The 16562-nt window shown below is 43.7% G+C and overlaps 1 protein-coding gene across 2 annotated transcripts in view; it reads left to right on the forward strand.

Moving 5' to 3' along the window:
• DROSHA (drosha ribonuclease III) overlaps positions 1 to 16562 on the forward strand; it is a 94766-nt gene that overhangs the window by 7043 nt on the left and 71161 nt on the right. For both annotated transcript variants that reach the window (XM_066624280.1, XM_066624282.1), the window contains exons 5-10: positions 1056 to 1197; positions 4197 to 4348; positions 7063 to 7143; positions 9480 to 9566; positions 9669 to 9755; positions 12221 to 12292. In XM_066624280.1, coding sequence (XP_066480377.1) covers positions 1056 to 1197; positions 4197 to 4348; positions 7063 to 7143; positions 9480 to 9566; positions 9669 to 9755; positions 12221 to 12292 — 621 coding nt within the window. The remainder of the gene's footprint in view (positions 1 to 1055; positions 1198 to 4196; positions 4349 to 7062; positions 7144 to 9479; positions 9567 to 9668; positions 9756 to 12220; positions 12293 to 16562) is intronic.

The following is a 16562-nucleotide window of genomic DNA, read 5'->3' on the forward strand; positions in this document are numbered from 1 at the left end:
TTAAGACAGCGTGTTTGATGGTGTTTTGGATTGAGTTTTAAGAGGTTATGTATCTAGGCTTTGACATACTTGTATTTCATTTGAACAAATTTATGTCATCCAAAAAAGATTGTTTTTCAAATTAAAGTATAGCTGAAAAAAGCTGATTTAATTTTAAAAAGAGTTACTTTTTAATCCCGCTGTTTATTCTGCTTGTAAAAATTAGAAAATTAAAAATTAAAAATGTTGAGTAATTTTTTTATGGTTCTTGACAATCTCTTGTCTAAAAAAACCTTTTACTTAGGAAGCTAGCACATCAGAGAGGGGTTCAGCCTATATGCAGGAACATCATCGTCGTTGTCAACAACCGTGTTTATATACTGCCTTTCAACAGAAAAGTTCACAGGGTGGTTTACAGAAAAAAATCAGTTTATTACCTCTTGGTGAATTTTTTACCCTTTTGTGGAGTGTGTGTGTGTCATAGGATCAGAAGGAACTATTCAAGATCTTTTCTAGGGGTAATGGAACTCAGTGGGATGTACTCCTGTGTTGAAGTGTGTAGGATTATGTCTTAAGGATGCTTTACACATTGTATGCTTTTGACATGGAAAGCATTTCCATGTAGGAAATAACCTGCAACCCTATGTATTAATCACTGTGTGTGGTGATCAAACCCATGTGTACACTTACTGTATACACCTGTACATGTGTGTGCATCCTGTGAAATAGATCTGTCTTATGGTACAATGCAGGGATCTAATTTCACACTGCACGCAATTTTCTATATACCTTTTGTTTTGGCATTGTAAACATTTTCTCAGTTTAACATTTTCTCAGCTGTGCCGCCCCACATTTCTACTTGATAACTGAGGTTGGATTAAAATTATTCTCACTATGTTGATGGAAGTTAGAAATGACCACATGCTCCTCAGTAAGTCACCACTTTCTTAAATGGCTGCCTGTAGCTATCATTGGTGATAGGTTATATTTGGGTGTGTGGGCAGAGATGAAGACATTTGTGTAGATGTTTTTAGAATTTTCTTAACTTTCTGTTTTCTGCTGGTTGTAATTACAAGGGAGATTCGACTGTAGTGGGAACAAGCCGACTCAGAGATTTATATGAAAAATTTGAAGAAGAGTTAGGAAAACGTCAAGCAAAGGCCAAAGCAGCCAGGCCACCATGGGAACCACCAAAGACCAAACTAGATGAAGATGTAGGTAAGTATCACATTGACAAAAACTTCACTTCCCATAAACAAATCATTGTCCCTTTAGAGTGGGGATGGGCAACTGGAAGCCCCTTCTGTCTGACATGTCAGCAGTGCTAAAGTATAACAGAAAATGCATGCAAGGTTTTTGAAGAGCTCAGGCTGCCTTATTTATTTATCAATAAAATTCTTCTATTGTAGTAATAAAGTATTACTTATATTTATATCTATATCATCTATGGTAATCAGGAAGGGATAAAAGCCCATAAAGCAACACAGTAGAAATTTCAGAAATTGACTAATCATTGGTGCTGCTCTGAAAACTAGAGGAAGGTGAAGCACAGTGCCTGGGGAAATTGGTGAGGGGATACTCTCTTCCTGAGCCAGCAAGTAGTCAGAGTTTCCTGGTATTTCCAAGAAGGTTTATAAATAGGCTGTAGAGCAGCCAAGAATAAAGGAAACCTATGATAGGTGAAGAATAGTTAAAGTAACTGAGATGCAAAAACATAGCTATAACTTGGCGTGCTAAAATCAAGAGGGAAGAGCCAGAAAAGAGAGGGTTGGTTCAGGGATGAGCAGCTGGCATCCCAAGCATGCTGTAGAGAAGTTTACTGTCTGCTGTTTGGCAACTCTTAACCAGAACTTCAGGTCTCTCAGTGACACTGGAATACAGTCATATGTTAAAAACAAACCGTTGTAGGAGTCAAACCAAAAATGAAATGAAAAGGATCTGGAAAGGATCTCGGTGTCCTTGGTGGATCGGTTAAGAGGCCCAGGTCCAAGGGAGCCTAGAGGCAGATCTCTGCGCTTCCATCCAAACTTGTTAAAAAATAAACTAAACAAGGGGCAGGGGAAAAGATGGAGAAACTAGTTTAAAAGATGGGGCCAGAGGCAAAGTATGCCTGTCCTTAAGCTGTTGAGTTGGGGTTCCATGTGGCTGGAGATTCAGGGGATCTTGGCTATAAACAGAGAATAGGTCTAAAAGGAACATCTGGACTTCCATCTGAACAAACAAGTGAGATCATTCTGAAGGAGGTGACCAAATAAGGAGAAAGCATACAGGGTAGTTAGAGCTGTGGGATGCTTTGTGTTTGCCTTAGAACTCAACAGAGTGGTCTGGTCCAAGTGTGAGCAGGAGTGGAATACTAAGACTGGGGGATTGGGGTAACTCATTATATATGCCATAATAAAATAAGACAGAAATGATTCCTGGACTGAGTAGCCCAGAATGCTTGTGATGGCTCTGGCCAAAATAAAAGAGCTTAATTGAGGTGGGCATGAGAAGAGAAGGCAGAGATGGACATGATAGCGCTCTTCCAATACCTAAAAGGCTGTCGCACGGAAGAGGACAAAGATGTGTTCTTAGCTACCCTAGAGTGCAGGACTAGATCTAATGGGATTACAGTATAGGAGGGGATATTTGGGTTTAGTAACAGCAAAAATTCCTTAATAGTAAAAGTGGTTTGAAAATGGAACCGATTACCAAGAGAAGAGGCAAGTTCTCTCTTAGTGGAGGTCTCCAACAGTGGTTGGACAGGACCTTTTGTGAATGTTCTAGACAGGATTTTCTGGCTTCGAGCAAAAGCTTGAAGTAGATGGCCTTGAAGTCCCTTTCCAACTCTATCATCCCATGGGTTTCCTGACTTTAACAAGAGAGCTGCTGGGCAAGATTAGGATGTGGGTCACATCAGCAAAAGAGCAGTAGCTCTGCAGCAGATGCACCTTGATAGGTTTAAGACACTCCTGGGCACAGTTCCAGGATTGGTGCTTAGGTACCTATTCATTCAGCAAGTCAATCAAGGGGCCATGTATGTTTGATTAGGTTTCAAATAGAAAGCAAAACCTGCTACAAGTCCTGCCTCAATTTCCATGGATTCTGGATCTGTGGTTTTAACTAATTGCAGATTACAAATCCACAGTGGAGGCCGGACCTGAACAGCCGGACGCAACCCGAGATGTTCTCCAGTTGCGTCCAGGAGCCTTTTTGAGGCCCACAGAAGCCGCACACAGCCTCTGTGGGCCTCTGAAAGGCCTCTGGAGGTGGGAGAAAGGTATTTACGGTTTTTGTAGAAACAAAAAGTGCCTTTCTAGCACCTCCTCTTAGGCCCACAAAACACCTTCAGATGGTGACTGGAGAACATCTCTGGTCACTCTAGAGATCCTATGGAACGGACCCATGATTTGTTTAGCCACAGATTTTGGTATCCGCAGGAAGTCCAGGAATAGATGCCCTGCTGCTACCAAGGTCCAGTTGTATTTGCATCAGGGGCAATGAGGCCTTCCAAACTTTGTCTTGGTCAAGAACTGGCTTTTATTTGATCAGCCTCCTATGTCAGTCCATGTCAGGAGAAAAATACAGGGTGGGGACTGTAAAATACAGGCAGAGGGGGCTGTCTGGCTGCAAGTGTCCGCTTTAGCCCTCTCTCTTGCAACATGAATGGCAAGAGAAGCTTGGGCAGAGTCCTTCTCTTGTGGACCTCTGCCGCAGCTTTTGCACATGCCTCAGATTGCAAGAGGCCTGAAGGAAAGGCTGTGCCACAGCCTCTGTTATTCTTCACAATGAAGAGGGGGTTGTTTTATTTATGAATGAAACCTATTACTGCTTCCCAGTAAATCTCGCAAAGAGGCTTAAACGATTTAAAGCATAATTCAGAGCAAGATTTTAAAACAATACAAGATAGTACGGCTCGTGATAATCACCAGTGCGTGCGTGGAGCACTCCAGGGTGAAGAGCTCCAAGCCTGGCTCTCAGCATATGTGGGAGTGAGCCAGTGGGCAGAGTTAATCTTCCTCGCCCTTTAGTACAGCTCCTGTTGAAATGTGGTTGCCATCCAAAGCTCTGGTAGCAATGCAGATAGTACGTGGCCACGATTGGGGCCTCCATTTCTTTGTACTCCTTCCATATGAAAACATAGTAGGTTCTGTGCCTTTCCAGTGTACAGCTTTATGTGGAAAGCATGAATGGGAGTTGCCTTAATGTGATGCTTTGTTGGCATTCCCACAATACAGGGAGTTCCAGTGACTCTGAGTGTGACTCGGAGGAAGACAGCTGTTCTAGCAGTTCGGACTCTGAGGTTTTTGATGTCATTGCTGAAATTAAGCGCAAGAAGGCTCACCCAGACCGTCTGCATGAGGAGCTTTGGTACAATGACCCTGGACAGGTATGGCCTACAAAAAGCGAGCCAAAATACTTACATCAGGCCAGTACAACTTCTGACCTGCCAAACTGAATGGAATCCTCCTTACGTGTATTTTTGTCTGCCAGGATCCTCTTGAACCCCTTATCCTTGCATTCCCTGACAGGCAACAAAAACGGGAGATATGTCGATTTGAGTGTGCGCTGCAAGTGGCTGGTTGGTTTCAGCTTCATGGAGCTTTAGATGAGCAGGTCTTGTTTATTGGCTGGATTCTCCTTGTGCTTAATCACTGCAACTCTGAGCCTGTTGAAGTGAAAATGTTCCATTGAAAGACTTAAGGTGGCCATGTTTACCTTACTACACTGATTTTGATAATGAATAGAATTTGGAATAACTTTGCAAGGAATTTTGTTTAAGAGCAAAGTACACAGAGCAATGGACGTGGGTGGCTGGGTAAACACGGGAAGCCTATCCCTGAGGTGGCTGCTTTGAGTGGCAGAGTGGAGAACGGGCAGGGTTAGCCCTGCATCCATCTGCCTCCCAGATCCTCTACCTACTAGACCATTCCCCCAGCTGCTAGATTTAGTTGAGCCAGGTTGCCTCAGTCAAAAACCTCACACTGCTGAAAGTTTAAAGATTTATTTAAGGATAAAAGAAATGTAGAGGCACTTCAAATCTCTGGAATACTGTTGGGGATTATACAGAAATAGGCAAAAAATAACAAAAGCTACACTCCTAGAATACAAGACTTAGAGCACGGTTCTAACCTGCACTGGAACAGGCAGGCTGACTGACCTGCGCTGTATCCAGTGCAGGTTTGGTGTTGGCCCAGAGTGCAGCTCGGAATAAGGGGATTTTACAACCCTTACCACACGCAATGCCACAGGCAGCCCTCTCTGGCACGGGTGCAAATCAGAACAGCCTAAATAATACTGCTTAGGCCAGGGACTGAGGTTGAGATCTGGCCTGTGCTGCCAGCTCCACCCCCCTCCTGAGCCCAATCCAACCCCCAGGCCGCCTCTCCCCATCCTGAAATGCCTCCTCTTTGCCTCTGTACCTCCCTCCCTGCACCCTTTCCCACCCCCTGTGCTAATCTCCCCAGACCAGCACAACCCTACCTCCTCTGGGCATGGGGCTGGCTCTGAAAGGCCAGTGAACGTACGTGTGCTGGCCTATCCTACTCCCAAGTTGTCGCGAATGTGCTTTACGACACGTTCGTGATGGCTGGGAGCCAGCGCAAGAGACTTGTACCAGCTCCCTGGCGGGGTTAGGATTGCGCTGTTAGATCATAACCTATACTTATCAACTCACAAGTAAGTCCCATTGTATTCAATGGGGTTTAATCTCAGGAAAGTATGCGTTGGATTGCTGCCCAAGTCTCACCTGGAAGCAAAGTTTCTGAGCATGTGCAGAGCAACAAAATATTTTTCCATCAGCATATCAGCCAGGTCATCACAAAGAAGGTCCTTTGCAAGCCAGATCTTTATACTTAGAAGACATCTTCTTGAAGATTCTGGCCAATCAGAGCACAAAACTCCCCAAAAGTGCCAGAAGAACAATGCTGTCAGTCTGAGAGTAGACTCCCCACCCCCTTTCATAGGGTAAATCACAGCTGTAGTCAATTTCTAATTAAGTTGGCTAATGGTTCAGCCTTGAAGGCCGCAAACAACCTCTCTCAGGTGTCTCTCCTGAGAACAATTTCAATTAGCAGCTATTTCCTTGGTACTGGGAGTCACTGGCTCTCTCATCTCCGGGATGAATTCCCTAACTACTTCAAGAAGTCTCAGACTCAAAATGGTATTTGCAATGTTATGAAAAAGGAGATTGCTTGTGTGTATCAGTACGTGTGTACTGATATTCCAGGCTTTTGTGGCATGTCAGTCCAAAAAGATGGAAAACTATAAATAATTATATAAATAATAAAACATAATTTTAATGTTGTATTTTAAAGTGTTGTGAGCTGCCTTGTGTGCCCATTGGGCAAAAAGGCGGGGTATAAATTAATAAAATAATAATAATAATAATAATAATTCACTTTTGGGGGCAAAACCTATTGCCCTTTTTTAAAAAAGAAAAAAAATGAAGTGAAATGAAAGTTTTTGCATATTATTATCACAGTGTAATGTTCTCAGTAAACTGGATTGGCTTGAAGTCTGGATCCAGGATTGGCTTGAAGTCTGTAGGAATCAGCACCAGTCTTCAGTCATCTACTGAAAGCAGTTCTGGAGATTTTAGAAATACCTCCAGGAATTTCCGACACTACATTATATTGGAAAGGACATCTCCAGAAATAGCTTCAGTCAGAGTTAACAGCCCTAAACATGGAAGAAGGTATATTGGGAAGGAGGGTCAAGGAAGTGTTCAGGGGTGGTCTAAAGCTGATTGAAACTTTTATTAAGAGCCCGTGGTATAACTTTCACTGGACTCCGCTCCTTCGAGTGTGGGAGGGAATCCTATGTTTGAATGCTACTCCATGTCAAAAAGTCATAGAGGTATAAAGCTAGCAAGTTGGAGTGATAGCTAGGCACGAACCATTCTTTCTGGAGTGCTGACTTTTCACATGGATGGAATGTTTTTTATATGGGTATCATCCAGACATACAATCCTTCACCTGCGATTTGAGGTAGTGCGGTCCTGTGAAGCACTGCTGTCCATGTGCTTTATGTGGAATGAGCTCTATAGTTTGTGTTTTAACAGGATTTTAGGAGCATTAACTTTTTTTTTTTAACTTTTGACAGATGAATGATGGGCCTCTATGCAAATGCAGTGCTAAAGCCAGACGGACAGGAATCAGGCATGGAATCTATCCCGGAGAAGAGGTAACTGGTTTGCCTAGAATCACAGTTCCAAATAATCCACTTATCAACATCGCTTATGAGCAGGTCTGCCAAATTAGATTTTAGGGTGCAATCCTAACCAACACCTTCCAGGACTGGCATAGCTGTGCCAGTGGGTATTTGCTGCATTTGGCAGTTGGGGGAAAGTCACAAGGCATCATCAAGATAAGGGCTGTTTGTTCCTTTACCTTGGAGTTGCATTGCCCTTACCTCGGTGCTGGAAAGTTGGTTAGGATTGCACCCTTAGAGATTTCCATTAGATTCTGTTAAGGTATTTGTTCTGAAAACAGGAAGCGTGTTTTCAAGGTTCAGATGCGTGACCTGTTTTCTTCTGTAGGTCTGAACTGTTTGAAATAAAGGGTGCCTTTAACACAGAAGGCTTCTGGCCTTTGGAGATTCTTTTTTGTCTGACAAACAGAACATTTCAAAAGAGTCCAAAATGTAAGTTGTTTTGAGCCTGTTCATTAGGAGTAATTTCTCTCTTTTGCTGTTAATGTCAATACACACACAAATTAAGATTTTTCAAGGCATTACTTAACAAAGGAGATGGACAAGACAAAGGCTAGGCCTTTCCTTAGTCCATAATACCTGAACTGGCAATTGTCTCGAACATGCAATGCAGTGAGCTGCGTGTTATGGGCTCTGCTTATGTTCCTGATGTACCACATTGAAGAAAATGTTGTGGTGGATAAAGTGGCAAAGTGCAACTCCCTATGGAATTCTGATGGGAAAGCAAACTGGCAACATATTGTCACTTGTAGTAGCAGCAATTTCTAATACTACATACACAAGTTAAACCTTTTATTTAGGATTGTTTGAAGTCTAATATCGCCAACACCCATGCTCCTGGTTTTGTACTGACAAAAACAAATGTGTTGGAATCTCCACTTCTCCCACAGTTTCTGTGCCTGTTTCTGACTATGCTATTGAGGAAAGATGCAGTATGACCATATCCATACCACCGAGCAGCTTATGAGAAGCCCTTCAAATGCTGGGAATGTGTATGGAAATGCAGTCATAACTGAGTTTTTGCTGGGGGAGTGTCAGCTTCCATTTCCTGTTCCCAGCTGGTTTATTCCTTCCTACTTGTGTCTATTGCCTCTTTTTATTGTTTTCCTTTTTCCCTTCCATCAGGTATTGATTCTTCCCCAGTTCCCTTGCCTCACTTCTTCTTCCTAGCACATTCCCAAAGTGTTTCTCCCCAGGTTCCCTTCCTTTAACCCCTGCTTTCTCAACATTTTTACTGCTGTTTTGTCTCTTCTTTCCATTTTTCCTCATATTGTCTCTGCTCAGTGCCTTTTGTGGTCATTTGCCTCAGGTCTCTATTCTGTTTGCAATGTGAGTATGCACTGGATCAGACTGCTCGACCATCAGGTGATAGCGCAAACCTAATCAGGCCCACGTCCATGCCCTCCTTATTGCACTTCTCAGCAGACAGTGGTGGTATTTGTAGGGTTCTCTTCCATGTGAAAAATCAAAGATACTTCCAATGTGGTATTCTGTGCGCTCTCTCTCTCTCTCTCTCTCTCCCAAAGAGACAGTGAAACGCATAGCTGTGTGGAATTTCTCTACACAGATACATGAAATGCTGATTGATTTTACTCAAAGATGGGTTCAAGGGTTGCCCAAGAGTTTCCCAAACATATCTGAAAGTCAGGTGGGGAAAAAACAATTTGGGCTCTCCTCCTCCTTCAAGTACCTCAGCCTAGTCTACACATGCCCCAGAGTGAGGTGAAGAGTTCTATAATAGCAGAACCAATGGTTTCACTGTAGTCTGCATACAATTACAGGATTTTTTCATGCCTTGTGTCAGGAAAAAGACAACACTGCAGAGAGCAAACTGACTTGGGGTGCAGTCCTAGCCAATTTTCCAGCACTGGCATAGCTGTGCCTGTGGGGCATATGTTCCATCCTGCAGTTGGGGGACAGTCACAAAGGCCTCCTCAAGGTAAGGCAATGTTTGTTCCCTTACCTTGGAGTTTCATTGCCCTTACCTCGGTGCTGGAAAATAGGTTAGGATTGCATCCTTGGAGTATTACTTCCCAGTAGCTGTACTTTCTACTTGCAAGGAATTCTTTATGCAGGGAAGCACTCAAAAAAGACTTTCTCCAATCTAGTTTGAAGTGGTGCAGTTGGTTCTGCTGCTTCCTTCTGCTTCGTGTGTGAACCAGGCTTTAGTTTAATCCCTTGAACAATGTTTAATTATATCACTTTCTTAGGATGCTCTTTAGGGCAGATGGAAGTTCTTTCTACCTCCTTGTGTTGACTTTAGCCTTGCCCAATTGCCTGATTCTATTTCTTTCTTTCTTTCCCTAAAGCCCATTAAACCCTGTCGGCCCATGACCAACAACGCTGGAAGATTATACCACTACCGCATTACGGTGTCGCCTCCTACAAACTTCTTAGTAAGTACTGTAGGATGTAGCAGTAGCCATTTGGCCTGACGTTTGTGTACTTATGAAACCTCATGGTGTAATGCTCCTGCTTTTGACTCTTTATTACCATAGACTGACCGACCAACTGTCGTAGAGTATGATGACCACGAATACATCTTTGAAGGATTTTCCATGTTTGCGCACGCACCGCTCACTAATGTAAGTAAGCCGTCATGTTCCTCCTCTGCTGTCTTGATGCTTGCCTCCCAAAGTAGTAACAGAAATAAGAATACTTGACTTTTACATCGAATGTTATTGTTTCCGGGGTAGTCTGGAGTTGCTAGAACCTTCTAGAGCAATATTTCCCAACTTGGGGGATCCCCAGTGCAGTAGAAAACAACATTTTCCCCCTTAAGGGGAGTGGCAACTTGGTGGTGAAGGCAGAACAGTGATGATGGCACTTCTGGGTTCGTGCCACCAGAAAAGGGGTTTTTGGATGTACCTGTCTGCTGCAGTGGCTGGAGATACTGCAAAACCCAGGTTCACGCCCCTTTGAATATGTGTAAGTCCAACACCCCCTTTTTTGTTACTTAGTCATCATTGGCGTGAACCTGGAAGTGCCATTGCCACCATCACTGCTGAGTCACCACACCCCTTAATGGGTCCCTTGACCACTTACGAGTTCCTTTATCTTCAGGTAAAAGTTGGGAACCACTGTTCTAGAGCAGCGTTTCTCAAGGTTTATCCTCCACAGTACCACTTCACATGGTCCATCTATTTGAAGTACCACCAGCAGTCACTGGCAATGATATCATCGCCAGTTCCTTCTGGGTTAGGAGGCCAGATGCGAAGTAACAAACGCCAGTAAGAGGCTCAGGGTGGACAGGAGGGTTTTTTAGAGCGCAGAAAAGCATGCTTTGGAGCTCTGCCTGCCAAGCCAAGCCTCCTGCGACTTTTGCTCCGTCGTGTCCCTGTTCTCCCTGCCAGGTGGCAGGTGTCCTGCGAGTATCACCAGACACCACCTAAAGTACCACTGGTGGTACCTGTACCACTGGTTGAGAAACACTGTTCTACAGAGTTCTCAGACTAAAGTTCAGTAGTAAGGCAGTAGTGAGAGGCAAGTTTCCCTGAAAGATAACTGGCCCACTACCACCATCACCCTTCCCCTGTCACATACAAGGAATGTGTTTGGGTTTGTTCTAGGTTATGCTCTCTGTGCACATGAGGGGCATCTATGGGGCTCACCTGCTTGGCCAATGCTGCACCAAGAGAATGTTGGTCTTTAAGCATACCTCAGAATCCTCTGTAATTCTTTGGCAGATGAATTGATGTGGAAAGAGCTAGCTGAAGACAATTTGAAAACCAATAAAGCAGACTGCATTTCTATTTGGGGTACATTAGCTCAGAACTTTGTGAATATGTTTTTAGTTTAGCAATCTGTGGGGTTTCCTGTATACTGGGTAGAGTTTTGGGGTTTTGATGTAAGAGACTCGACTGTTGCAGACCTACCATCAGGTCAGATGGGGCAAAAGCCCCAGGCAAGAGGCACTAGGGCCTTGTGGAAGCCTCTTGGAGGCTCCCGACGGGGGCTGAATCTGTGCTTCTGGTTTTCCGGAAGCAAAGTTTAAAGCATTGGAGAACCTCAGAGAGGCTTCCCTGATGTGGGTGGAGGTCACATGTGGCTCCTTGAGCCTCAGATGAATTGGGGGGGTGGATTTTCATGCAGGGGCAGTGGCGATAGCCCGTTGGGGGCTGCCATTGCGGACCTTTGCCCCGGGAGTGGGGCTGGGGAGGTCTGCTGCTGAAGCTCAGGCGTAATCCTATCCAACTTTCCAGCACTGAAGTAGCCATGCCTGTGGGGCTTGTGCTGCATCCTGAGGTGGGGGAACAGCCATGGAGGCCTCAACAAGGTATGGGAACAACTGCTTCCTTTGCTCAGGACTTATGGCTGCATAAGCACTGGCAAGTTAGATAGGACTGGGCCCTCCACATCTCACCCTTTTTTACGTAGTCTGCTTTCTGGCTACCACTGGGCAAACTACTAAAATGAAATCATGAAAGTGAATGCAGTGTGTTTGTTTAAGAGTGGGGATTGTGAGCTGCAAGTCCCCTGTTCAAATCTTAGCTGAGCTATGACTACTGGATGAGCTTTAGGCAAACTGCAATATTGCATCTGTTATACTGGGATAATGAAACAGGGCTATTTTACAGAGTGGTTGTGTGCATAATATATGTGAATCGTAAGTCCTGTGGAAATGATAAGGATTATTATTATTAGCTTCTAGCAAATGCGATTTCCCTTGGGCACACCTGTGTTGAGAGTGGATTTGATTTTTTCGCTGCACTCAACCATGGCATGGGTCTTGCATTGTGAAGAGAATAACCGGTTTTGCTAAGTGAGCCTGCTATCCCTTTGAAATGCTACTTTTCACAAGAGCCATACTTGACATGATTGTGCCTCAAATTCAGCAGTAGATGGCAGTGTTTGATCATATCCCATACAGTGTTCACCAGCTGGCCATCACAGGATTTTGTTGTTGTTGCTGCTGATGTTTTTTGCATGTACTTCCTTTTTAATTTAGATCGGAAGAAAGCAGAAAATACTGTAAGGATTCTGATTGCAGTGCTCTTAAAACTGAACCTCTGTTCCACATTTTTCTCCCCCCCTTCCTCTTTCTCTCCAGATCCCTCTGTGTAAAGTAATCAGATTTAACATCGATTATACAATTCATTTCATTGAGGAGATGATGCCCGAAGTAAGTTATGAGAGTGATTATTCAAGACATCTGTTTGCTTTGTGATGCGTCAAGATATTTTAGATTCTGGCTGATGCGTACTTGGAGGAAGAATATATTGCGTGGCTGGATGAACACTTGTGATTCAAAAATGTGCAGTCTTGGAGTATCAATTTGAAAATACAACAGTGGAAGGCATAAAGCAAGTTATACAAATGTCCTCATGAGTTCACTTTTGATTTCTCCTGTATCAGGAGGTTGTGCTGGAGAAAGTAATTTTTTTTGATGCAACTACCAGTTGGATTATTGGTCTCAGACACAGGTCTTTCTTGGTTCTCTGTAAGAATGCCTGAGATTGAACCTGCAACCTTTTGCATGCAAGCTGTGGTCACTCCCTAATAAAACTAGTTACAATTTGGGTTCTCTTGCCCCATGGACTTAAGATATCTTAATTAGCAGAGGTTTGTAATGTGATAAACCAAAAACACATCTGCTGTTGATGTAGGAGGTGAGATAATTTTGTTTAGGATGTAGAGGTTTTTATTTCCAAAAAGCAGCTTGTGGAATAAACGAAAGATGACAGGAGAGAAATGAGGAAGGCAGGAAGGGAGACTTGGGGAGCGGCACACACAGGAAATCCAGACCTCTTTGCATCTTTAGAGAGTTTCTTGTCAAGAGCATGCAGCATTTCAATCTCCAGGCCCTGTGTGCAGTGTTTTCTTCCTTAATATAATTGCTATGAGAAAGCAGTTTGGCCATTGCATTGGGAATGGCTCACTGGGAGAAGACTCCCAGTCATGCATATTTCCAGACTACCCAAGAGGAAGTCAAGTATTAGAACCAGAGAGACATAAGAACAGCCCCACTGGATCAGACCATAGGCCCATCTAGTCCAGCTTCCTGTATCTCACAGCGGCCCACCAAATTCCCCAGGGAGCACACCAGATAACAAGAGACCTGCATCCTGGTGCCCTCCCTTGCATCTGACATAGCCCATTTCTAAAATCAGGAGGTTGCACATACAAATCATGGCTTGTAACCTGTAATGGAATTTTCCTCCAGAAACTTGTCCAATCCCCTTTTAAAGGCATCCAAGCCAGATGCCGTCACCACATCCTGTGACAAGGAGTTCCACAGACCAGCTACACGCTGAGTAAAGAAATATTTTCTTTTGTCTGTCCTAACTCTCCCGACACTCAATTTTAGTGGATGTCCCCTGGTTCTGGTGTTATGTGAGAGTGTAAAGAGCATCTCCCTATCCACTCTGTCCATCCCCTGCATAATTTTGTGTGTCTCAATCATGTCCCCCCTCATGCGTCTCTTTTCTAGGCTGAAGAGGCCCAAACGCCCTAGCTTTTCCTCATAAGGAAGGTGCCCCAGCCCAGCAATCATCTTAGTTGCCTTCTTTTGCACCTTTTCCATTTCCACTATATCCTTTTTGAGATGCGGTGACCAGAACTGGACACAATACTCCAGGTGTGGCCTTACCATCGATTTGTACAACGGCATTATAATATTAGCCGTTTTGTTCTCAATACCTTTTCTAATGATCCCAAGCATAGAATTGGCCTTCTTTACTGCTGCCGCACATTGGGTCGACACTTTCATCGACTTGTCCACCACCACCCCACGATCTCTCTCCTGATCTGTCACAGACAGCTCAGAACCCATTAGCCTATATGTGAAGTTTTGCCCCAGTGTGCATGACTTTACACTTACTTACATTTGCTCTTGGGTGGCACTACACAGTCAGCAGCAAACACAGAGTTGCTGCAGAATGGGTGGGGTGGCATGAAGTGAGGTATTTTCATGGAAGTTGCAGGCAGGAGTGAACACAGTTAAACCTTCCTCAGAAGTCCACAAATATTGACTTGGCTTAACTAACCAGACTCTACTGGTGCTTCACCAGTTCCCTCTTGTCTTTTCCCTCCAAGTTCTCTGTCATGTACACAGGGAATGGGGAAGAAATTAGAATTTCTGTCATGTATTCTGGATTATGAACAAGATCAGAAGCTGTGAAAGAGCCTCCGGTGTTACTTACCTTCCCCATAAATACAGGGGCACACCTGAACACTCACTCTTTGTGTGTGTGTGTGTGTGTGTGTGTGTGTGTGGTCATCCAACATTCCATTTCTTTGTATTCATGTTTCTGAGCAACATTTCTGTTGCATCTATAGAAAACAGACAAGTAACATGGTTTCTTTCCAAGCCAGTGCTTGGATTTCCCCCCCCCTTCTTGTTCTTAATCCTGAATTTGTGATATATTGATCTGTGCCTGGAGAAGTGTCTTGTTACTGCACCAGGTGCAATTTAACAACTTTTAGGTAGAACATGCAGAACAAGTAGAATAATGTTCTCCTTGATTTGTTTTTACCTCTCTCTGTCTTGTCTCTCAACTCTTCTGCTTATTCAGATGAAAGGCTTTTGCTCTATTGCAGTGGAGTCTACAGTGGGGGTGGCTCAGGTGAGATTGCAGAAAAAACTCTTACCGGTACTGGCCATCAGTGCACAGGGAGTCACATATGAACACTTGCCAGTCCAAACCTATGCAGCATTAATGTGCCAGTGTGTCCTATCTGTGGGAGCAACTGACACTGGCTTAACTACAATGCATGCACTTGGATTGATACCCAGGATAGAAGAGAACTTCTTCCTATTGTTGTGCAATTCAGGTGAGGGCCCTTGATGTTTTTTTGCTGCAACTAAAGGATTTGGAAGAGCTGTAGCTCAGTGGTTAGATCACAGGTTTTGCATGCAGAAGGTCTGTGGTTCAATCCCTAGTATCGCCAGTGAAGGAGCTTCACATTGCAGAGCTACAAAAGAGACCTCTGACTGAGACTCTGGATAGCTGCTGTTTTCCAGAAGCAGAGTAGACGTTACTCCATCTGGCTGGACCAGTTGCCTGCCTCTGAAAAGGAAGCTTTTTATGTTCATGCATGTTCATATACTTACATGTGGGTGAGCGTGCTTGAACGATCTCTCTGCTGAGAAGCAGCTGGTATTGAAATATAACAAAAAGGACACTGCATAAGCTATGAAGGTAAAAATGGGGCAAAAGAAAAGCTGCAGCAGCAAATGGTTGTAATGAGGCCAATCTCAAGCTATTCAGTGAGACAGTCATTCTGGGCATTTTACATCTTTTGGGGTACTAACTTCAGGCTCATTGTTTTTGGCTTTTGTAAGCTGTACAGACTACAGGTATCCATGGATTTTTCAACTGCGGTTTTATCTCAACGTGATGAGAAGGGCCCCTTACATTAAAGGAAAAAAGTTGTTAAACGATAGCTTCATTAATGTGAGGGGGCAGCCAGCAGACATTCCATCAATCATTCTCTTTCCAGGCACTTAGAACAGCTTCACTCCAAGGCAAGCGACTCCTCCCTTCCCCTGAGCACATGAAAGAAAGATGATCACTTTGCATTCTTTCCCAGTGCTGTTCTCTGGGTGAAAGGAGGGCTGGCTCAGAGTGAAACCTTTCTAAGCACCTGCAGAGAGACTGATTGATGGATTGTCTGCCTAATGACTGTCTTGCATCATAAAGGTCAGCAAGGCTGTTTTTAAATTGCCCAGCAAAGGGACATTGTTTTTTAAATGGATTTCCTTTAATGCTATTTTTGCCATCCATGTGAGTTCTGGGAACGGAACCCTCTCAAATAACGAGACTCAACCTGTATTTCTGGATTGGAATCCATGTCCTACTCCTGATTTCTCAACCAGGGCAGGATCACATATTCTCCTCTGCTAGCACATATTCCTTCTGCCGATCTGTCCGCTGGCCTTTGCTAGGGTTAAGATTGACTCTGTCCTAACCTTGACCATGGTATAGTACACTTAAGACTAAAAAGATAATTAATACATAAGCAACAAAATGTATTTAAACAAAGAAAATTAGAATTCTCTGCCAAGGTATTCCCAGTTTTCTCCAAGAAAAATGGCACACTTGGACAAATTAAGTAAATTTGCATGCAGTTGCTTATTTGGAATAATTTAGGCTGCATTTACCTGTTACATGAGGGGAGAGACCTAACGTGAGATACTAAAAACCCTTTGCCTTAACTACTAGAAATCCTGCTCAGCTCACCTTGAGCTTTTCAGATTCCACCAGGAATTGCTCAGGTGATCCCAAGTATGTCTTGAAGACATGAGGACTAGAAGCTTCATTTTTTAATGAATTGGAAACAGATTTTTTCAAGATGCTGGCTTGAAATGCTGCAAAATTTCAGATTGTATGGTACTACAATATGTGTGTGTGGCCTTGGCAGTGAGCATTGAACTTGAGATGTTGTTTCGT

The sequence above is a fragment of the Tiliqua scincoides genome, chromosome 4 (genome assembly GCF_035046505.1).
Source record: "Tiliqua scincoides isolate rTilSci1 chromosome 4, rTilSci1.hap2, whole genome shotgun sequence".
NCBI lineage: Eukaryota > Metazoa > Chordata > Lepidosauria > Squamata > Scincidae > Tiliqua > Tiliqua scincoides.